Source organism: Pseudoliparis swirei, chromosome 5 (assembly GCF_029220125.1).
Source record: "Pseudoliparis swirei isolate HS2019 ecotype Mariana Trench chromosome 5, NWPU_hadal_v1, whole genome shotgun sequence".
NCBI lineage: Eukaryota > Metazoa > Chordata > Actinopteri > Perciformes > Liparidae > Pseudoliparis > Pseudoliparis swirei.
In genome coordinates, this window is record NC_079392.1 from 14,463,833 (window position 1) to 14,488,369 (window position 24,537).

Genomic DNA, 24,537 nt, shown 5'->3' on the forward strand with positions numbered 1-24,537 from the left:
ACAAATTGTAATCAAATTAATCACAGGTTTCTGTGGATTAATCATGATTAATCACATATTACCGATATTCTCGGTATATTTTTGTGAGAACATAAAGATTTATGACAAAAGACGGATATATACATCTATACACAGAGGTGCACATAACTTTTTCAGTGAGTTACTCAGGTGAGTACCGGGAGATGGTGTTTGGTACTCACTCCATATGTAGCGTCAGCTTTTGTGACTTTTTTCGTCCCGATGTGCACACGCCGGCATCGGATCGCTGCGGCGCGCGAGACGGAGAGCCAAGTAGTGTTAATGCGACACGTAGAGACAGAATGACATGCTGCTGGTTAGAGATTAGAGACGACCAACAACAGACGTATTGGAAGCTCATTCTGCGCATGCGTTAAAAAAAAGTAACTAATTAATCCTGGAATTTAATCATAACGCGTTATTTTTCACAGCAATAATTATTACAGATTTCTAATTGATCTGGATTAACTATAAATAATACATACATACTCTAATAATAAATACATTATCTTTTTTATTAAAAGTAAACAATAAAGAACAAATAATTTAACTGAATTATCCTGCAGCTTTAAATTTATTTATTTAATTTATTTGGGCGTCAAGCGACGTCCATCAAAAGAGCCAAGATATATTTTTGTCATCTAAAAAGAGAAATGTGTGCAGGGACTTTATCGGGTTATTAAAGGATTGTGATCATATTGGACATTTAGCTTTATTTTTCTGTGCCTTCATCTTGGATGCGAGTTGGTACGTTTGCTCATAAGATTTGTGCTTTGTCTCGTAGCGGCGCTTCACATCGCTGCTTTTAATATCGCTTAACATACTGAACATGTGGGGACAATAAACATATACGCGTCTGTACAGCCTTAGTTAAAGGCTCTGGTTAAGCGGACGCATTTCTCTTTTTGGAGCGCCAACTGAAATAACTTCTCTGACTCACGTACTTTTTCCATCTATCGGGTCTCTGCCGTCACACCGTGTGTGTGTGAATATGGCACTCGAGTTGAGGGCGGCGCTTAACTGAATACACATATTTGATTGGCCGAGTAGGTGAGGTGATTTACAACGTGTGTAATTGGTCGGTGTGTTTCCTGGACCGCTCAACGAGAGCCGTAGAGGCAAGAAAACCGGCGCCAGTGAAATAGAAGCGACCTGCCATATTATAGCATCTAAGACTTTTGAAAGATTAATTTAGGATATTAAGGCCATATTTTTTTACTTCGATGTCTATAAAAACGTTTTAAGGATGTGTGGAGACATCATCTGTCAACTGTCCTGCAGAATATTTGGGCTGCTGTAAAATTCACACTTCAAGCTAAATGAGAAAACCAAGTTGTTGGCTTGCACTTTATTACCAATGCGTACAAACCCACCTACACCTGCACAATAATGTATACTTCCTCAGTACGCCTCTGGCTGTAAAGATACCAAAGGTCTGACAGACTACCACCAACACCTTTCTGTTCGGGTGTCACGGCCCCGGATCTCTTCTTCCTGAATGCTGGTAGTCTGACTCATCGCAGCAACCATCCAGAGACCAATTCATGCTCCCTGGTCTCTAGGGAAATCGACTAAAGTGGCCTTTTCAGGACAATAACAGCATGCTGTGGACTGACCTTGGGCTTTGTTCACAATAACAGCCAAGCAACAGAATACTTTTCACTGAAGACAGGCTGAGAGCCCTCCAGTAACCTGGCAGGGAGGAGATAAGTGCTGTGTGCTTCTTATTGTATTCCTATACCTGCATAGGCCACAGAGAATATCCTTCCACTGAGGACATGTGTTTTTTAATATTTGAAGAACTATACCAGGATTTATTTACAGTACATTACATGTATGCATGTTGGGCCTGTTTCCTGTTAACTACGTCTACTTTACATTATTGCTAAGTTTTCCTTCTGCCATTTATTTAATTCAATTATTCCATTGTTAAATGTTCACGGCAACACAGTATATGTTATTTGCAGACTCATTTGATACCCCTGCACTGCATTACCAAAGCACTTTAAAGTAGCATTTAGAACAATGAGAGCAGACAGTGTTTGCTGTGATGCATGACCAAACTCACCCTCTAATTTCTGCAAGCTGGGTTTTATGTTTTATGGTAATGAGGAAAATAAAGACCGTCTGGAAACACGATGGTATGTGATGTTAAGTGTGCATAGCTGCACTTAAACATGCAAAACATGGCTGGAACACTATAGAAGTATATTTGGGGTTTAAGCACATACCTACTGGACTTTTACAACATTCCCACAACCACAAGGCGCCAGAGCAACGGAGCAGCTGCCCCCCACTACAAGACCTAGGGGGGGGGGGGGGGGCTAACGCCGTTTCCTGTGAACTCGGTTCACAACTGTAGGTTATCAGACGCAATGTTTGGCAATGTTTGGTCATCAATCCAAAACAGCCAATTTAGAGCCTGGATGACAAAAGTTAACTTGTGCCCGAAATACAGGAGCAATTTCTTACACTGTGACTGCTGCTACAATCCACTGGTAACAAACAAAAGAAACAATAAAAGCATTCCGTCTTCCATAAATCAGTCAAAATCAGTCCCTTATTCTTTGTCTATGGAGCAGATGGTGACATCCAACTCATTCCCTGGTTTCTGGCTTCGAGAGATTAGCCCATGTCCACAAATATTGAAAGAACTTTCCTCGGCATTGGAAATAAGACATTTTAATTCTTAATGTGGAAGTATTAGTTAAAGGTTGTTGGACCTGGAAGGATTAGGAGTGAGGGAACAACTGCTGTCAATAAAGGTAAGAGTATATGTGTGTGTGTGTGTTGTGTGTGTATGTGCGCGCGCGTGTGTGTGTGTATTGCTCAGCGCTCAGTCTGCCTCAAATCCGATGCTTAAATCCAGACAAATAAAGACACAAGCTGTCGGTAGGAATAACAACTAACATAGGAATCGAATTAAACAGAAAAAACCAACACCATCCCAAGGCCAGCGAACCATGTTATTGTAGTGGTAAAAAAAGAAGAAGCAGACTTTTTACTTTATTATTTGTACTGCAGAGACATCAGGAATGTTGGTTCCCTTAGCTTCCACTGTGTGTGACTCTCAATCTAAAGTCTTGTGCAATAGACTGTTTTCATTCATGTTATACTTTTGTCATTAACTTACATTTGGTTAACAATGTCAAAACAAATTTGATCACGTTTGATAAAATCTTCATTGCTCAAAACAACGTACATGATGTCAGGAGTCATGCTCATTCAAACATTATATCTGAATGAAAGAAACTAAATTAAACTACAATGGACGGAGTCTGTGTCTGTCAGTATTTATGTCAGTGTGTGTATATGTCCTTCAAGTTTCTCGGTCACCCTTCATCCCAGCGACTTCACACGTGGCGAGTGTATTTGCTGAGGACCAAAGGAAGAGCAGTGTGGAGTGTGTGCAGTTGTTTGGATGAGTGCTTCTTGAGAAAGCTGCAATGAGGCCAAGCAAGTCAGCTGAACAAGCACTGCAGTAAAGTGTTCAACATGTTTTTTTAAAGACCCATTTGGGTTCCCATTGGTCGGTAAATTAGAGGGTTGCTATTTTGTTTCAGGTTTTGCTTGCAAAGGTGTGCTTGCAAACCCTTTTTACGCTACACTGAATCACTAAGTTCCATCACGAGCACCACCACAGACACACACTGGGGCTAAATATATATACATCAGATTGTGATTCTATATGAGACATATGAAGTACAACAAGTCATGCACAGCCTTGCTTTGAGAGGCTGTCATAAGACACAAACATAAACAACATGCTAACATGAGCATCATGCTCAAAATGCTAATTTCTAATGCTAGGCAGGTACATGGTTTTCATGTTAGCAACATTGTCTAATAAATCCTATGCACAGTGTTCATCAAGGCAGCTTTCAAACTATGGTAGTACCTTAAAGCTGCATCCTCTCTACTGACCACCAGGGGGCGACTCATGCAGGGGACTTTTTCTTTGCTCCGCCCCGATGCGCGCGCACACGCCGGCATCGGAGCTCTGCAGCGCGCGAGACGGAGAGCCGAGAAGTGTTAACGCGACACGTAGAGACAGAGTGACATGCTGCTGGTTAGATACGATCAATAACAGATGTTTAGTTTAATAAAAGAACAAAGACGTGCTTTTTAAGAAAAGGGACCTTAAATTATTTCTGCTGTAATCTGGCGCGATAGAGAAAATTACAGGGTGGCGGGCGGAGATTTTTTTTTTCTCAACTCAAAATTGTCTGGGAGACAAATGCCGTCACCGGAAGAGCCATAGGTTCCCGACCCCTGGTCTAGATGTTTGTGTGAAATTGGCATAATTAGCATTTGATTCCTTGAGTTTTGGCCCAAAATGTGTTTGGTGATCAAAATCGAATCAGTTCATCCCTGAATCTAAGAGGATATTTGGGCAAAACTTGGCAAAAATGTAAAGTTGTTCCTCAGATATTGAATTCAATTCAGTTTGTATTGCGCAAAATCACAAATTTGCCTCAGAGGGCTTCACAACCTGTACACTTACGACATCCTTGACCTTGGACCTCACATCACATCAGAAAAAAACTCCCAAAGAAACAGAAACAAACATCAGCAGGGCCACGGCAGGAGGCCGGCCCACCAGACAGGTGGCATCGCGAAAGAGGCCGCACCAATGAGGCCAGGCCCTTGAGGGAAGTATTGCATTTACAAGAATGGGTCGGACAACCCGAAAGCTTAAGGCCTTCTGTCACGGCAGTTGCTGGAGCACAACACAAACTATGACCTGCCATAAGGAATTAAAAGTAAGGGACCATGGATGTCAGTTCAACATTTTGTTGAAATGGTTGCAACGAGGAGAAGGTGCGAGCCCTGTTGGACTCAAGGATGTGGCTATATCCTGTAAGCAGTATATGTCAGTGAAGAGCCGGTCCAAACGATTTGTTTGCAATGAAACAGCGCAGTGCCTTATATCTGGTGAATCCACTCCCTACACAGTAAGTGTGTGTGTGGCTCCACATATACAGTGCGATGCCCTGCCTTTTACAGACACTTCATCAAGCTGCTGTAGTGGGAGGTAAAACATGCTGTTAGTCTCATCGGCTGGGTAAATAAGGGTTAACCATTTTTTTCCCGCAGAAGTGCGGAGCAGCTTATGTGCTTGGCAGCAGTAGAGGAGTTGTGAGGAGGGACACAGGAAATTGTTCTCCAACAGAAAGCAATTAATCCTGTTTAGCTCCTCTTTTGTAGTACACTTAATCTGAGCCGGAGGACAGATGATTGAAAACTGTAGGGAAGCAGAGAGTATATGTAGGTGTGTGTGTGTGTGTCTGTGTGTATGTCTCTGTATGGCAGCGTCATGTGTATTTGTCTGTATGTTTCCTGTCTGAGAATGTGTGTTTGAGTGGGATAGTGTGGGAGTGATGAACGCAAGAGCAGATTGGAGGTCATTTCTGTCACCACCAAAGACACTAAAGTAACCCTAGAAGGAAAACTACCAATCACAGGAACTGTAGCTCAGCCAATCAGAAAAAACAAGACAATAGAAAGAGAAATCCAAACTAGAGAGTGTGTGTGTATGTGTACCTGGTCCTCCTCTCCTCCCCCCTCCTCGTCGTATTTCAGGATGTTGTCTCGCACGTCGTCCTCTGGGTCGATGAGGAGCTGCTTGGCCTGACGCTCCTTGTCCCTCCTCTTCATCCACATCACAAACAGCAGCACCAGCACTGCAGAACAAGTGGCGACAAAAGAAGATTGAGACATTATTTAACTCGTGTTCTACAGCTCCACGAGCAACACACAACTAGATGCACCGCCTCGTGGCAGTTTGCCTCCGCCAACCAGCAATTTACACACATTTATGTCTTAAAATGTCATCGCTTGAGTGGGCTTTGACCACCAAAATCAAACCAATTTATAATTTGAAGACTCAAGGCATTCCTGAGATATCTTGATTGCTAACAAAATCTAATCCCTCCCGCTTGATGAATCAAGATGAAACAAAAGCAACTTTTGGTGAAATGCAACCTGTCAGACGCGCCCAAAAGATGACACTAGTGGTGAGATTAGCGCGTCATGGTTAGAAGCCACCACTGGACGTAGCAGTGGACTGTGATGACACGTCTTTACATTCTGAAACATCTCAATGTCTGAAAACAGAGCTTCCTCATTGAGTCAGAATGGGTTTTTTACACACACATAGCCACACAACGAGCAGCCAGTTCTCCCGGGGATCCGTTTCACTCTCATTAATGCAAGATTTGTATCACAGTTGCAAAGCCTCCATTATCTCCTCAGCCTCCTGTCGACGGTCAAAGTTCAACACCAAACAGCAACTGAAATCCCCTCACATGGGACTAAGTATTTCAGGGAAGGACAGAAACACACAGCTCTTATTTTGAGACAACTGGCTTTATTAACTTTATTTTTGATCGTATTAATCCGGGTGGATTTACGAGACCGAGGATCTCAGGGTGTGTGAATATGTTTGTAGTCTGCTGTCCCTGCAAGGGCCAAACTAAATCATGGCGAGTGAAATTCGAAGTGAGGACAATTCAAACCCCAGAGAGGCGATTTGAAGAATGGCTTGTCACCATGAATAACATTTCCCAGTGAAAGTGACGGGGAGGGCTTTCAAATACTACATCTAGTCCATTTAAATAATGAGAACGCTGCCTGTTCCCGGCTCCAGAATTGGCCTCGTTCCATAACGCAGTCAATGTGCCACATCCCGAGCCGAGGCCCGAGGGCCGGGAGCCCATTACTTCTGTTGTCTCTTTTCCTTCCTCTTCCTGTCCTCTTCACACGCCTGTGAACTCAAATGCCCAACATCTCTACACAGCTGCTCATGGTGGTGCCATAGCAACTGTCAAATATTTGAACTGGAAACTCCCCGCGGATTCGCTCAGTCAAGAAACATGAAGCTTTGTAACTTTTTAGGAAAATGTAAAGCCGACTCTTTCAAACACTGCCAAGTAGTGGGAAAGAATCTCTCACAAAAAGATTGTGGCTAATTAAAACCCAGAACTCGAACAAAAAATGTTGTTTTTAACACCAAATATGTTCTTTAATTTGTTTTGTTAAGTAGACACACATAGCCTTTGTGGAATTCATCTGCCAAACCAGAGGACATGTCATAGAAGAGTTACCACTTCCAGTCCTTTCAGTGCCTGACCAACTGAATCTCTTCAACTAATAATGTAACTTCTGCCAAATATAACGGTTCAATTCTCTTCAGAGGTAAAGCTGCAACTCCTTTACACCTTCATTTCAGCTGATACGTCCTCCAGGCCTTCCACTCGTAGTCGCACTTCAGCTTCATTCGGAAATTCCACTTCACTCCTCACTTCAAATAAATTCATCAATTACACCTAAACTGATCTTGACCCCTTCAACTCTTTCACAAGAACTGACTCTTCAACCAATTAGCCAACATTTAAATTCAACACTTCACATACACTTCATTCAGCGAAACTATGAAGCACCTGCATGTAAATTGCTATTTTGAACTTCTCTCAAAAATTCTGCTACAGGTACAAGTTCATCTTATTTTTTTTTAAAAGTCCAGTTGGTTATTTTAACGGTCAAATCAAAATTGAATTCTAAATTGTATTTAATCCTAAAAAAATTAGCATGCACTATGTAGCGGCGTTTCACCGGCGTGGTTTTTGTTAAGCCGCAAACGAGCTGCAGGCACATCGAGTTCCTGTTTCCTTACGCAAAATAACTCAACATCGTATGGTTCCTTTCTTCTTGTCTTTATTTGATGTAAACAAAGATACATTAACTATATACACAACATTAATAAACTCTATCCTACTTCCATACGGTCTTACGGTAGAAAAACTGTGTTTCCTGGTGCCTCATGCAGCTCGTTACCATTCACCTGCTGCTGTCACGACGTCAGTTATAGACTTGGTCCTTGTGGCTCCGACACACTGGGTGGAACCCTTTAAGAGCCAGAGCACCATCTTGCTTGCTATGCGAAACAAGAACTGCATGTCGCAGGCTGGGGCTGTCGTTCTTGAACTTGAACACTCGTCTCTTGTGTGATGACACAGTGAAGCGATGAGACACTTTTGTGCGTCCACTCAGTTGTATAGCGAGGCAGCAGCTCGGAGGCCATCTACGCACAGTGTCCAAACACATGAAGTGCCACTTGATAACATGACAAACTGCAACCAGCTTGGCATCCACACTTGGGATGAGAGCCTGGGATCTCTGCCATGGCAAACCTATGCTTTACCAAGAGAGCTTCACTCACAATGACTGATGCCGGCTGCTGGCGGCACGACACACGGAACAAAAGTGACAATTTCTTCGCCGCTGGATGCAAACGGATGGAGAAAAGCTACACCTTTCCTTCCTGTGGCCATGGTGGGTTAACGCACTCTGGGGGCCCTGGGGCATGATTTTGCTGTCAGGAGCTTACCGACTGGGTTTTGGTTTTCACTCGACTCGATGTTTGCTGACTCCGTGTTCACCTAACTGTGTGTTCAATTTTAAACAAAAAGTGATGTCCTCGTCCCACCAAATTAAGCCAATACATGCAGTTTCTTTAATGTGGGAAAAGAGGCAATGTACTCATGGCTGGTATTTCAGTGTTTTTCACATTTGAAATCAGAAAGCAGGGAGAGGCCAGTGAGCAGCTACTGATTTTGTTTCTTACTTGGAACGATATTGGATCTGAGGGTGTCATTTTCTTTTTATAAAAACACGAGGACTACTGGAGTGCCATTTGTCCAGGGAATAAATGTTGATTGTAACTTTTCCCATTGGTGACAAAACAGGTGTTAGTGGGTGTTTGTGACTTTCTATTGTTTTGTCCACCTCCATTTACATTCAGAAGTTAAAACTTTGCTGCATGTTCACACAGTCGGACACAAGTTTCACATTAAAATATTTTTTTTCGGGTCAGAAAAAGGCTGTAACAAAACTCCTAGAATGCATGAGATCATGTTGTCTACTGTTGAAATGATTTTATGTTATGTGTAACATTTCTTCACTGTGTATTCTGTGAGGTCAGCCAAGTGCTACACAAACAACCAGTGTGTGTGTGGGGAGGCTCACGTAATAGTATGATGATGCAGATGAGGATGGCGATGATGGCTCCGGTACCCAGTCCAGCGGCGATGATTCGCTCCATGTCCACACAGTCGCCATGGTGATCACACTGGCAGATCTTGACTCTCAGGTAGGACGTGTTGGACATGGGCAGGTTACCGGAGTCTGTGATCATGATGGGAACCTCGTAGATCCCACTAGCCAGGGAGCCGATCCTCATTCTCAGCTGGGTATACTCGCCTGGGTGTGATGGAAGGAGAAATACAGGGAGAGATTGATAAGCAAGCATGGTAATCCCTCCCTTACAGACTTCATCCATCTCCATCTTTCACGCCCCTGCCCTCCATTACACCGGGAGTCAGAGGAGCAGATGGCGGTTCTTTGCATTGCAAAAAGCACTCAACAGCCGTAACTGATGGATAGAAGGGTTCTGCATATTTTCCACGAAAGTCATCTTTAAAGATATCCAAAAATCAAACAGATATAGGACTAGAAAGGTTACCCGAAATTAACCCCATGCCTGAACCCGCAACAAAAAATGTAAGTGGAAAGAAGAATAACGTGTTTTTTTTCTAAAAAGCTACAGCTACACGGGGGAACAGTTCCCTAGCGAGTTCCGCAGGCCCTCATTTATCTCGTAACATAGCTTTAACGCAAGAGCATTCTCTTTCTTGGATAAAGGGCTCAAGTCGTTGAGCGTAGAGATTTATTCCTCACCTCGGGAATACACTTCTGTGGTAAATATTCCAAACTCAAGGTTCACTCGGTGGCTTTTACTAGGGCTTAGGACCATGTCTCAACGCATTATTTGAAGGAAAGACCATACTCGATTATCATCACACAACAATAAGTATGTAACTTTGGTCAGGTGAACGTTCACATCAAATAAATGGATCATTTTTGTGACTTAAGTACATAATGAGGTAAATCAAGCTTCTTTGGACAGGACACGGCAAGACAAAAGTCCATCCAGTAGCTTGTTGAAAGGTGGACATTGTCAGCATGCTATCTTGCTATGGAGTGACTTCATTAATAACCTTCATTTTTATACTGGGGTGTATTCTTCACTTTAAGCAAAGACAGAATGTGAAAGAGTTATTGCATGAAGGCAGATTAATAACAAAGCAGACACATTATCCCATACTGACCATTGATGCGATTCAGCGTCCAGTTGCGGCGTACATCTGATGGACGATTGGCCAGCTCGAAGACGAAGGGTCCCGCGTTCGGGGTCAGGTCGAGGTCACTGGCTGTGATGTTGATGGCGTTCGGATCAGGCTTCTCACACATTTCCACCTCAGGGGGGAACACGTGAGGTGCATTGTCATTTATATCCAGCAGGTACATCTGAAGGGTGCCTGTACCGCTGGCAGGAGGGATACCTGGACAACAGAATGAAGATGCTCAATATTTTAGGTTCTGTTATTACTTAGCTGTGAAAATACACAAAACATGTCTTCAACCACATGTAGCTAAAAGCTCATTTCCTACTTTGACGTTGGCATGACCCACACAACCCTACCTCTGATATTCTTACCCGAACCAATCCCACTCCTCAAGCCTAAATTCAACCAAATAAAGCAACAAGAGGCAGATGCATTTACCACAGTAGGATTTAAAATGTAGCTTCCTGTGCAGAGGTCACATGTGGTGCCACCCTGATTTTAATGGCTGAACTTAATAAAATATATGGATATTGTTTTTCTCTGTTAGCCTTTGTTAGGTTGCAATAGTGTATTTTGATTCTGCACGTGTACATAGAGGAAGTCTTATACTTTAAATTAATACAAATAGAAAGATATTATAATAGGAAATATTACGGAGGATATTATTCTGACTGTATTATGAATTTATTGTAAAGCATTAGGGAAATACACTGTTTACTGTATTGACTATGTGATGTTAAAATGTGAATGGCAAGAGGTACTGTTTATATGTATGTTGCATGGGAATGAATGTTAGTTAGTATTTCAGAAATGTCGAAGACGGTTGAAGCCTGTGACGTTACTTTAATCCGGAAAATAACATACTAGACTTTTATTATGAAGGTACTTTTTTAGTAGTCTGACCGGAAGTGACGTAGTGACCCAGGGTGGTGACGTTTGACCCCTCCGTTTTGATAACGGACTTTTAGCCAACGAGAAGGTGTTGCATGACTGAATAACAGAGGACTAACTTTTGAGAATAGGTGATTGGCTGCTGACGACTAATATTTCTTTGTACTTGGAGAAATCGCTGGGTGACCTGGGTTAGACAGCAACACTCACTTGCTTTAGCTTGTACCTGTGGAGCCTTGATCACTACGAATCCACGGTCGTGAGCATCGATTGTTTGTTAAACTTCTTGCCATTAAATATTGTTGAACTTAATCCATCATTCCAGTCCTGATTTCCATCGAGCGCGAGAAGTCCGTGAACAACCTCAAGTGTACCTTCCTCAGACCTGTCTTTACAACCAAAAGGGGCATTACAGCCAGAAAGGTGTATTCCCTGTGGTTGATTCATTTAATGTAAAAGGGAACTGTTACATCCCAAAAAATGTGTGCAAGGTTAATATTTTGTCCTGAGAAAGGCACAATAGCTACTTGACCTTGTTACGAAGATTCATCTGAACCAACTGTCTGGAAAAGGGCAGTCACTTTCAGAAAATACAGGTGTCTGTTTTTGTGTGCATTGACAGTGAATATTTGAGGCGAGCAAAATATTACGAAATGAACATCATGTTGTATTGAAGACTTGAAACTAGAGATTGAGACCATGAACTCATTTTTACAATCATTACTGAGGGAATAAATCAAGAGAAAAGTAGAGTACATTTCTCATAGACTTCTATACAACCAGAGGAGTCGCCCCCTGGTGGTCAGTACAGAGAAAGTTTATCACATGTATCACTTATCAGAACCAAAGGTTCCTTAGGGGTCTTGTGATATTGGGAGAATCCAGCTGCCGTGCAAGACGAGCACGATATCTCATGCAGTGAACAAATTAAAAGGGTTGACCCTCTTGGGAGGGTTATTTACTCAGTAAATTGAACACATATCTGCCCATTAAACATACTGCCACTATGGTGGTCTGCAAAATCATTCCTTGGGAAAGAGCCAAAACAATGAATGCATCTAGTAAGAAGTATTGTGTCTGTTTTGGGAAAATATTGAGACAAGATCAAATTGGTTTGGTTTCAGTGGATTTGTTGACAATAAGAAATGTATACGGGACATCAACAGCCTTATCTTTTAAGCGATAGGCTCCCCAGTAAAACCTTCGATGGCAGCATATGGGGGGATAATCAACACTGTCGTATAATAATGCATGCAAGCTGGCCAACTACTGATGCAGAGGATGCACATCCTTCCAGCTAGGCATATTATTACAATGACGGCGATACTACATCACTTTTCTGTGATGAATGCATGTACTCTGTATTCTTCATGGACAAAGTGTAGACCAGAGTATGCTCAGCATTAGTTGGTGACCGGTGCACATATGGTGACCGCTGAAAAACTGCAGACATGTACCCTCTTGCACGGGCTTGCCAGTGTTTGTCTTTGCGTCCCGAGTGTGTCCGTGGATTTATTTTTTATTTTTTTACCAGTGATCGCCTTGCAGTGCACGTTTGCTCGACGGGGGCAGAAAATGTGCTCGGACAGTCAGTGAGCAGGAAGCTCGGAGCACAGCGGGGTCTCTGTGTGGAGAGTGGGCAGGGTGGAGTGGATGCCGAATGACATTCCTCTTGAACACTGTTCCACTCTGAACAGAGAAGCAGCCTTTTTCTGTGGCTATAAAGCATTGTTGTGATCAGCAAAAGAGCAAGACTTTGGGAACAATGTTCTCAATAGGCAGAAAAAAACGTCACCTTATAAGTCAGGGGGAGCACTGTGTCCAAAAGCCAATGCAACCCGAAAGGCCTTTCTTGATCAGCATATTTGATTACGAGAACACAGAATTGAAATGTAATTAAAGAAGGGCAGTATAGTCCGTTGTTTAGAGGAAGGAGTTTTCCTCTTCCCATGATGTGTAATGTGAGCTTGACTTTAGGCTGAAGACTATTTAAGTACCCAAAGTAAGCCCAAATATGCCATGTTCAACAGGGGTGTGCCTCAACACAAGACAAGCTCTTCCTTCCATGGGAACGGATGTGTGTGACACTAGCAGCATTGTCGAGGGGTTGTGTAATATAGGGTTGATGTGACATCACTACAATGGCTAAAACCAGACTGTATAGATGGACGACACATTTCCACTTCGTCACAACAGGGAAGCCCAAATGTCCTTGATGGGGACGCCGTCATCTGTCATCCTGCACTATTGACATCATTTGGAGCCAGAGTATATGCAGCAGCTTGTTATCGTTAACGTAACCTAGCGGCTAAAAGACACAACTACTGAACTCCAGATCTCTGTAAAGACATTTACGTTCTATGACAGACTCGTGGTTGTGGTTTCAGATACATCACCATCCCACGATAGTCTGACAGCTCTGGATTAACTAAGATAGCTAGCAACACGACTGGCTATAAAGATCTATGTCTGAAACAGACAATTCCAGTTGTGAAAAATGTAAAGTTCCTTCCCACCTCTATGTCAATCAGAGCAGCTGACAATCATGGCTATCAATCTCATAGCCACGCCCCCTTTTAACAGCATCAACTAACGGCAAACTTCTCTGGACACTGGAACATATGTACTTTGATATCTTAGATGTCCCATCTGCTAACACAGAGGGGAGGGATTTATAACCTGTACTGCAGCCAGGCACCAGGGGGCGATCGAGAGTTTGGGCATCACTTTTGGGGAGCTGTCATGTTCCTTTATGAATTATGATTAATCAAATTTAAAATCGATTCAAATATAAAATGGACTTTCTAAAAGCAGTGGCTTGTGTGGATCAAAGAAATAGCCTAAATGGACACTGGATGAAAAGTGTTCATCATCAGTAAAGATGTTCTCAAGTCCCACTACGATCAGTAAACACATTCCTCTTGCAGCCAAAATGTCAATATCAGGTTTGAAAAAGAAGAGACAAATTGTGTCCTCGTCTGTGGAATAAAAAGAGATATTCGCTGGAAGGTTTGTGTGGATTTCTGAGTTGAGTCTTGGGTCTGGCTGTGAGGAAGAGTCAGATAGTAGAACCAACTGCATTCTGACGAGTTCAAGCAGGGACATGAGGCGCTGTCATGAAGTCAGAAAAAACACCTTTTTTGGAGCCTGAATTTGTATATTAAAAAGATATAGTGCATGTGAGTTTACGGAGCAGATCTGCAAACTGTGGATGAAGAAAAAACTCCATGCCCTTTTATTCTAGCTGGCATGTAGAGCTAGTTTGTTGAGTCGCATTCAGGTTGGGTAGTTATTTTCAAAATCATGGCATGTTTCCAGTCGTGAGGGACTAAATGCTACGCCACTATATTTCATTTTCTCTTGAAGAAACAAAACGCTTAGAAATGTATGTACTTTATACATACATTTGTGGCAGTATATGACACTTGATGGGAGAAAGCTTCCATGTGCTAAAGGCTGACTTCTTTTCCGAGGTTTTCAAATGGAAACGCCCACTCATGCATTAGTTAAAAGCAATGATGTCAGTAAGCTAATCAATAAGGTTATGAATAATTTGAACACAAGCACTAACTGTAAAATGTAATGACTGTTTGTCAATGGAGTCTTGTAGCAACATAATGACCTCCGTTACCAGATGGAAAGAGCTATCTGATGACTAGGTAAAGCAGCAGAAAACATATATCAGCCTCCAAATGAAATGAATATCAGTTTGTACAGTATATTAACAATATTTTCCCCACGTTCCCTTGACATCAGATGATCATTTCTAACTTAAAACTCAAGCCGTTGCATCTCTCTCTTCTCAACTGACTCCATTGACAAAATCAATAATTGAGCTTATCTCCCATGCCGATACTTCTTTTTGAAACACGTAAGTGAACCAGAATGTCAACCTTCGGATTAAAAGGAAAACCACTGGGAAGATACAGAATAATCCCAAAAAAATAACAGAATAATTGGCTTGCCCTTTTAGATACTTTATTTCTGAATAAGTAGTAGTGTTGCAACGGATCAGAAAAACAGAGCAAATTTAACTTCTAGAGATCCCCAATCACGTTTTGTTGCTGCTGATATTAAATGCCGATCATTGATGATAAATAATAACAGATACAGATCCCTTTCTTGATTGATTACGCAACTTTTTTTGCCACCTCCCAGAAATCATTTGAAAGGCTCAGTAAACTATCAACAATTCTAAATGTTATCCTATATACATATACATATATAATTGTTATTTTTTTTTTTTCTCTTCATAAATAGGAAATACATTTAAAACATTTTATTGATTAAAACAAATATTCATAATAATAATTATAATAATGTGCTTAGAGCTAGTGTTAGGAAGTTAAACAGCTCATAAGCAATCTCTAAAATCAATTTTATATTCATGTGAAAACATCTCCATCAAACAATTGGATTCATTCTACTTGATCACACCGATTGGTTGTTTCAAATGTCACATGATCATAGATCAGAGACTAGAAAAACATAAAGGATGTCCTGATCCCATATTTGACTGAATATTGGAGAATAAAGAGTCAGTAAAATGTTAAGTCACACTGTGATGGTCAACTTTAAACTGTCATTAATCCATTGTCCACATGGGGGGGATCTCCACGAGGGAGTTGTGGAGCTTTCTACTTTCAATAGACAAGTGTTCAAGTGTTGTGTAGTGAAGATTAGCTACACCACAGCAATTACTGAAAGAGCAAAAGAGCACTGGCACAGTGAATCCACCTGTGTGTGTGTGTGTGTGCGTGTGTGTAGGGGGTTACTGCAGGACACCAATGCAGCGCGACATCTCACCGTTATCAGAGGCCATGAATGTGACGTTGTAGAGGTTATTCTTGACGTAGGGAGACTCTCGGTCAAGGATGGCAATGGTGGAAATGCGACCGTTAACCGGGTCAATCTCCAGCCAGTTAGCGGGGTCGTACATCTTGGAGTACCTGGATACAGAGAGAGAGAGAGAAAGAGAGAGAGAGAAGGCGAGAGGGAAAGGGAGAGAGCGAGAGAGAGCATTAAAAACCTCCAAGAGAGGCTTCTTTATCTGCCTCCTTGGCTTCAGGCCAGCAGCTACCGGGGAGCTGATATATGGAGGCTGCAGCACTCTCACGAGGTGACCACAATTCACTCATTTATTCTCAATGGAAGTGATTTTATATTTAACAGATTTGAAATTCAAATCAAAAACTGTGTTCTATATGTTCTGTACTTGCAAACAAACCAGTAGCAGAATGACAGATCGTCCTCCTGCATAGCTGCTGATAGTCGTCCAACGGCCACACAGTTCAGACATATTGTGGATAAACACCCCAAAGTAGCACAGCTTCCACAAAAGGTGAGCAGAGCTGCCAACAAGCCGCCACAAACCGCCCCGTTTAAAAGGGAAATATTGTCCATTTGTCATATTTCTAATTGGAGAGATAAAGAGTTGAAAGGCACGGCGATGAATAAATGGAGGAGCAGCACCAACCGCAGAATACAAAGCAACAGAAAGCAAAAATGCTCTCCCTGGCACGCACTACACTGCACAGTACTATGCACTTTAAGTGCGCGCGCATGTGTGTGAGTGTGGGTGTGCGTTTGCATGTTTTTGTGAACAGAGTGTGTCCACCATTGGCTGTTGCTAGGCTACGAAGACTTCAGCACTACATTTAGAAACAAATGGTGGGATGTAAAAAGAAAGAGGGACGTGGACACAAAAAAAGAAAAAGCAGCAGTCGTGCAGGCGCTGTGGTCTGGTTGGTGAGCTGGTGGCTGAATAAGTGCTGCAGGAGCCGGAAAGATTTACATTCAGACAGTCAGGATGTTTGGAGGAGGAGAAACACGGCCAGCCATTACAGCTTTTTATCTGGAAACGGGGCTGCGACTGAGAACAGCGTGCCGCCCCCTCGCTAATTGAGAAGGCAAAACATTCACCCTGTCCGTAAAAACTGTAATTGTGTTGGTAAATACGGACACACATACGAATCAGTGCGACCACTTCTGCACCAGTATAGAACTGGCGACCCAACATCACACCCACTCCGCTGAGAACCAGATGCATTTGTACTCATTTTGGTCTCAGACAAGAAGTACTCAGGGTTTTATTTCACGCCGACTGCAGTGCAGGGATATTACTATGTCGCCTCCGCATTGTCCGATTTATTTGGTAACATCAGATTGGAAGTGCTCATGGAAAACAATATTCATACTATATAGAATTCACCTCTGCATCGCCTTTTGATTACTTTAGCAAGCCATTTCTTCCTGGTACACTTACAGATGCACACATATACCGTAGATATGGCAATCAAAGAGGTGAATGAGGAGGAATCTTCAAATGTTGTATGGAAATGAGGATCTTTGGATGAGTCTAAAGAAAGCCCAGAGTGTGCATGTTTAAAATGTTATAAAGCAGTGTGGGTTTTGCACTTGTCTGGTCTTGGCTTGTTCCCAAACCCTCAAAGTCTTGTCTTGACTCGGTCTCGATACACTCTGGTCTTGGTCTTGACTTTGCTTTTCATTCTGTCTTTGAGTCTGGCTGTTATGAACAGCTATGAATACTTTTGCATGGCAACGTGTTGAATCAACTGGTCATTTTGCAGAATAATCTGACCAACCCCATTAAATCATTTATCCAAACAACTAAGTAACCAAGTAACCCACAAACCAACCCCCCCCCTCCTTCCCCCCACCAACAATCAATTAATCAACAAACCATTTTCTATAAACAAACAACCAAAATATTAGTGGATTAGACCAAGCAGTGTTACATTTGGAAAGTAGTTAAACATGGCTGTGTTTAATTCCAACAAGCCAAAATCCACAGTTATATAATTAGTTGACTTAATAATGAATAACAATGAAAGCCCTAGAGCTGTCATTATGGTGTATTTATCACTGATTATATTCAAAGCATAGAAAACTGTTTTTACACACAGGATAATTAGTAAAGTGGATGTGACAGCTGAGAGAGACAATTAATTTCACTCTGTAAACAGTTAGCTCAGAAACTTTAACCTGCAATTTAACTATATTTGTTTCAAATTCCATCCATTTATCCATAAAACAACGTGTGGGCCCATTTTTGTGACATTTAACAAAGGTTAACACTGATGCAAGATATGTAAGAGGCTCGTTGGTCGCTCCAATAATAGTTCCTGTACTCAAACGAGCTAATGTTCCCAGACGAGGAAGTCAAGAGCAGCCTACGATGCCTACGACAGTCACACAGAATGGCTCCGTGCTCATTCTACCTTTCATCTAATCAAAGCGTTCCAGTGAAATGAAGATGTGCACTATATAAATAGATTAAACACTATTGTAACGGAGTCTTCCCTTGCATTAAACGTATACTAATGACCTCACTTCATGACACACATACACATACAATGAATTCTAATAAATGCAAGGCTAAATTAGAAAATGAAAAGGGAAACAGATATTCAAAGGTTCTTCTTATCAAAAGACGATGGAGGATATATATTCAATGCTCTATTCAAACCTGCTCAACCTTTTTACAGTGAAATTGTTTGAATGCTGAGTGTGTTTAATTACATTCTGACTACTTACAACTGAAACTCCCTGAGAGGAATGCCTCTGAGGTCTCAGGCCAGTGGGGTCCTCTTACCGGACAGTTTGTCTCAAGTAGCGGTCAGGGTCCTGGGCAGTGAAGGAGGTGAGCAGTGACCCTGCGGGCAGACCCTCCTCCAGCTTGATGGATTTGGGATTGGGGCTGAACTCTGGACTCTCGTTGACGTCCAGGATCCGCACGGAGACGGTCGCCGTGGACTGCCGCGGCAGGTGGATTCCACGGGCCAGCGGGACCTCGTTCTCTGCCTCCACCGTCAGCATGAAGGAGCGGGTCAGCTCAAAGTCTATGGGCTGGAAGAAGGGAGGCACCGGATCATAGGGGCACGTTCACTGGACGCCCAAATAAATCTACTGACTGTGTTCAGGTGCTTTAAATAAAAAAATGTCATAAAATATAGTTTGTTCTTCCATGTTGGATTAAAAAGCAACGATGAGCAGGAAATATATCATAAATTCTGAAACTAGATTTGTCCCAATACTATTTCTTCCTCCCAGATACCAATTCCTGTAATTGCATGTCGAGCGATAACGAGTACCGAATCCATAATTAGTTACAAACTAATTAATTAGGATTACTGGGAAGGATCACAAGCCTATTTCTCCAGATGTTGAAACGCTCCATATCATATGAAACTTAGACTTTAGATTGTATTTTATGTTTGGATTGCGCATTGTGTATTATTCTGAAACATTACTATCTCTTTCATGAATCCTTGAACTTCTGCTTCCCCATCACTGGTTTTTTTGTGTTTTTTGATTGGATGCCTGAAATCACGTTTGCGGTAAAGAGATTTTAATATTTTGTTCGGTAACATTAAAGACCTCTCGTTTATTTGGACACTGATTTTGGTAAAAAAAGACTAAATGAGAGAACTAAGCATCATCACACCGAGAAAAAACAGTTCATACTCGCGTAGCGAGGCAAGCGCGCCAGACAATGAAGCAATCAAAGCTGGTGACAAACAGTTCATCAAGCGCAAGTTATAAACAACGTGACCCTAGTGTAGCTCGTTTATAGCTTAACATATGCTTTTTACTTCAGAAATCAAAATCAAGTTAATTTGTGGAGACCAATTTCCTGAACAAAACGTGAACGTACCGCTAACGTTCTGCCGCAGCTTCTCACATTACCTCAAATAATCCGATAGGTTTTTAGTAAAGTTAAGTAATGCTAATTTCTGGGGCTTGGAATCGTGTTTCATGGCGGTGACTGATTGCTATTTGTGCATTTGTGTGTGTGTGTGTGTGTGTGTGTGTGTGGGGTGGAGAGAAAATCCCACCTTGACAACAGTGAGCAGGCCTTCGTTGGTGGTGTGGTCGGTGGGGATGGAGAAGCGGCCGGTGGGGTCCCCGGCGATGATGCGGTACACGGCGCTCCAGGCTGAAGTGTGCGGCTGGTCTTTATCCGTCACGGTCAGGTTCGCCACGATGACGTTCACCCTGTTCTCATGCACCTCCCCGAAGAACTGAACGGCGGACCAAAAGACGGATTCGTTAGCTCCACAGCATGTTTTAACACCAATGTGTCACATTGACAGGAAACAGGACGACCAATAAATGAGTCCAAAGTGGAGATGATTGCTTCTGCTTCCCGGAATAAAGACCGGGTTTTCCACAAACACTGCTTCTCCCTATCCAACCTAAACATATTGGACGTTTCATTGGTTTTTCACTCCTTCGCCTTCTGCTGCCACCAATCAAAGCGTCAGTGCTGTTTAAGAGACAGTGCCCCTCCCCCGTTTGGCTGTTTTAGAGCCATGACACTCCCTCTGTGTGTGTGTGTGTGTGTGTGTGTGTGTGCGTGCGTGCGTGTGGACCTACTGTGTCGGTGGTGAACTCCGGCGGGTTGTCGTTGACGTCGGTGATCCTGATGACAGTGGTGGCGGTGTTGGACAGGCCGTACGTGGGGTTCCCCTCCATGTCCGTCGCCTGGACGATCAGAGAGTACTGGGTGACTTTCTGGAAACACAGAATGAAGAGTCAACAGCTGACCCAATACTACAAACCACATCAAACCAGTTTGAATATTGGAGCACAAATTAGAGTTGAAATCGATCCGATTGAAGGCGTTTGCCAGAAGTGGAATGTCGTCCTGTCGAAGCATCACCATCGGGCTGCTTCACTACAGTTCAGGGAGTTCATGACTGCTAGATGTAACAGGGGTTCTTCATGCCTGTTACATTTTTTAAACTTTTAATTGGAAAACAATATCATTTCCATGATGACTTTGACACAAGGCAAACTTAGTGCTTCATTTTTTAAAACAAAATTATTTTTAAGACCTGAATTACAAAAGGCACTTTCACAAAAAGATGAAGTATTCTTCGAGGGTTAGTGGGATCAATGTTTAATGTCGAATGGATGTAGATTCAGGTGTTTCTAATTGCGTGTAAAGCATGTAAAGATGCATATGATTTCCCCTTGAACTTACACAACTTACTTTCAAGAAGTAAGAGGCTTGATTTTCAAGCCGATGAACAAAACCCTTTAAAACAACCGTTGTAAACAGCATGGCGGAACATTCTGTAGGATCTTCTGAGGCCAGATAAGAAGCCACAAGCTGTCGTCCCACTGCGGACTGGACCGACAGTCACACGACTGAGAAGCAGCTGCTCCATGTGGGTTTAGGGATGAGACCAACAAAATGTCCACCCAAACACACAAACCTCCCGATCGAGGCCCGCTGCCACAGTGATGATGTCACCCGTCTTGTTGTTAATGGTGAACATGTTGGAGGAGGGGCTCTGGGGATTCTGGGAGAGAATCTTGTATCGCAGCATCCCATTGGCAGTTTTTGGATCATCCTTATCCACAGATGTCACTGTCATCACAAAGGATCCTGCAAGCAAAAATACACAGCGAGTCAACACAGATATGTCGAGGGATTCAATCCACAACAAGCATGTGCACCCGTGTGTTTACCGGGCTTGGATCCCTCGGGTACAGAGCCATTGAACATGGTGTGCGTGAACTCTGGTCTGTTGTCGTTCTGGTCGATGACATTAATCACGATGTCGATGGGGTTCTCTACCTGATTTCCATTCAGGTCCACCGCGTGGGCTCGTAGCTATACACACACACACACACACACACACACACGGTCACTGCTTTTAACTGCTCGGTCAAACTGTATCACAAGTGCAGAGAGTAGATTCATCTCAATAAAATGTATTACATAATTTGGGTGGGACCCCCTTTACAGCTTGCATTCAAGAGCGCTTTGGGTCATCAGTTTTCAGTCATGTGACCACATGACCATACAGGTGTGAATGCCCCCGAAACGCAACGAAGACAGATTGTGATGCAATCAGCCAAACCACCGCCGGAGGTGTTCAGGGGCTCATCAGACAACAAGTTGCGTTTTAAATCAGCTCACTGCGATGCGGTCTCTGACCCCAAATGACACCAATAGTTCAAGATCTGGGTTTCTTGGCTTTACTTACTAATGCAGGATCATTCAGTAGGATTCATTCGCTGGGGGTCTTGAATATTTGCACAACATTTCACAGTAATCCAACAAATGGATGGTGGATTCTGGGTAAAAATTAAAGATTGTATTTAGCTGCAAAGAGCTCTTTAGGATTCAGGAACCCTTCAGAGTGTGTGTGTCATCCCTAAGAGCTCAATGATTCTTTTTCAAGTTGTACTCATTTGTTCCTCAGGATGTTGTTGTGAGCTGCCCTCGCGGGTCTGAGCTATAAAATCAAATTGAATGTAATGCATTTCAGCCGTTAAATTCAGCTCAGCCTGGAGTATTCAAATCAGGAAGAGAACATTCGGTCCACAGAATTGGAAAACACACCTTTGAACATTCCACTGTTTTATACAACTTCAATGAACATGTCATTTTGGAAATGAAGAATCTTTTTTTTTTTATAACCGTCTTTGGTGTTTCCAATGAAAACAGCAGGCCTGTGTAGTGTATTTATTTAGCATAAGACGGTAAAAAATGCTGAATGTCGCTATTGATCAGCCTTGGACCCCTCGATAAGTCATTCCTTGCAGCGTACGTGGCATCCGTATGAGGCTCTCAAAGAGCCACGGTCTCCCTCATGAATAAACATTCCAGCTCGCTGCTCTGACAACTACATCCAATCACATGAATATTCATCACACAGCTTAAATGCAAATCACCCCGCTGTGACACCAGATTTCCACTCCTGTGTGAGTCGTGTGTGTGCGCATTCCTCCAGATCAAAAACATGAGACTCTGCTCTCAGAGGTCTATGTGACTGTAGATAGTGTGCAAACACTACGAGTCTTTTCAAAAAATGTCCTCTTGATCTCTCTGCACAAAGGAAAAGTGACAGCCAGGAGGACAAATAAACATGTGGGGTGATATGCCACCGAGAGGGGAAGGGGGGGTGGGGGGGGGGAGGCACACTGAGGGCAGATTCAGCCGTCAAGTGAAGCAGGAGGTGAATCAGTGACTGCGTTACGGTCCTGCATTCTGTGTGATTCAAATCAAGGTTCAAAGTCCTCGTTGAACCCATCAACAATCGACTTTCAGTATTTTAAAAGGAAAGTTTCATTTGAGTTTGTTGGCGTCACTCACACTTGATGTGCCCGAGAAGAGGAGGGGCTTTCCTCAGGCTAGATATCGACATCGTTTCATCAACCATGGCCTAAATAAGCACTATTGCTGCTTTGCACATGTTGTGGAAGTCCCAGATATGTCAGAAAACCAAACGCTGTCGGGCCTGGGATCCGAACATCATCCGGATTCGTTCGCGGACTTAGCTGCATTCACTGTGCACGACACGCGTCGCCAGGTTCACTACAGCCGAGTGAACCCCAAACAAACATATTCCGCTTTGATTTTTATTGCAAGTAATAGATCAAAAGGATGCTAAAATAACTACATAATCATGTTGATTTGTAAAAAGTCTGGATGCATGCTTTGTCAGGTCTGTAGACAAGACGACATGGAAACAACTGTTAAAATTATTGTTGTCTGAATGGAGTATTAAGCTATGCTGTAGCTGCTTCATCAAGAAATATGGCAGCAATGTTATTGTTTGAACCATAGACAGTCTGTGGTTTATACACACATTAGAAACACAAAAAGAAATATCTTCATGCATTTCTCAATTAACAGCGACAATAGGAGGAGAACCTCTCGGTCAAGATAAAACATTTCAACCAATATCTGTCTTTACATTGCATTCGCGCGCAATTCGGTGTGAACACGGTGTGAGAAAGAACAAAACTTGAAGTTGTCCGTCAGTAACTATGAACCAGGACTGAAGCTGTGAAGAGTCTTACATGGAAGTTGGAAATATGCTCTCTGTCCAGAGGCTTGGTGACGGACAGCTGGCCCGAGATTGGACTGATGATGAAGATGCTGGTCGGGGGCTGGTCGGCCCCGGGACCCGTCACGCTGTACCGTAGCAACCGGTTATTATCCCGGTCAGAGCGGATCTGAAGCATCGACAGACAGAAGAGGAAACGTATTTCAAATGAGTTTACAATACACAGGGAGCAGATGGAACAACAAATGTGGCTGGTGACAAGTAATAAAGTATGTATTCAAAATAAATATTTTAATTCTCCATGTCATCTGCTGTCAGTGTAATTTGGGGAATATTTCCTCCCGGTAAGCACGGCTGCCTGTTTTAAAAGGTAACAATATAATAACATACAAGTACGGTAAACTTCCTGAGTTTGACCTGGATGCTTCTCGAACGTCAGTCAGACTTTAGGCGCGCACAGGTAACATCCAGCAAAGACTGAAGGCTGCTGTTATACGATTACAGAAAATGTAATTGGAGCTGAAGTCAAAAATCAACGCTAATGCAGCGTTACATCCTGCATGCTGTCCATGGGATCGCAGCAGAGACGAGAGAGGCAGCGGTGGGGAGAC

The 24,537-nt window shown here is 42.7% G+C and overlaps 1 protein-coding gene across 3 annotated transcripts in view; it reads right to left on the reverse strand.

Annotated features, from left to right (window-relative positions):
* Positions 1 to 24,537, reverse strand: part of LOC130193901 (cadherin-2-like) — a 78,005-nt gene that overhangs the window by 7,338 nt on the left and 46,130 nt on the right. For 2 of the 3 annotated variants that reach the window (XM_056414729.1, XM_056414730.1), the window contains exons 5-14: positions 23,940 to 24,095; positions 21,597 to 21,741; positions 21,341 to 21,513; positions 20,496 to 20,633; positions 19,955 to 20,140; positions 18,712 to 18,965; positions 15,903 to 16,045; positions 10,188 to 10,421; positions 9,046 to 9,279; positions 5,563 to 5,702 (exon numbers count right to left, since the gene is read on the reverse strand). In XM_056414729.1, coding sequence (XP_056270704.1) covers positions 5,563 to 5,702; positions 9,046 to 9,279; positions 10,188 to 10,421; positions 15,903 to 16,045; positions 18,712 to 18,965; positions 19,955 to 20,140; positions 20,496 to 20,633; positions 21,341 to 21,513; positions 21,597 to 21,741; positions 23,940 to 24,095 — 1,803 coding nt within the window. Of the gene's footprint in view, positions 1 to 3,916; positions 4,019 to 5,562; positions 5,703 to 9,045; positions 9,280 to 10,187; positions 10,422 to 15,902; positions 16,046 to 18,711; positions 18,966 to 19,954; positions 20,141 to 20,495; positions 20,634 to 21,340; positions 21,514 to 21,596; positions 21,742 to 23,939; positions 24,096 to 24,537 lie in introns of all 3 variants that reach the window. The other variant, XM_056414731.1, reaches the window with a different exon arrangement.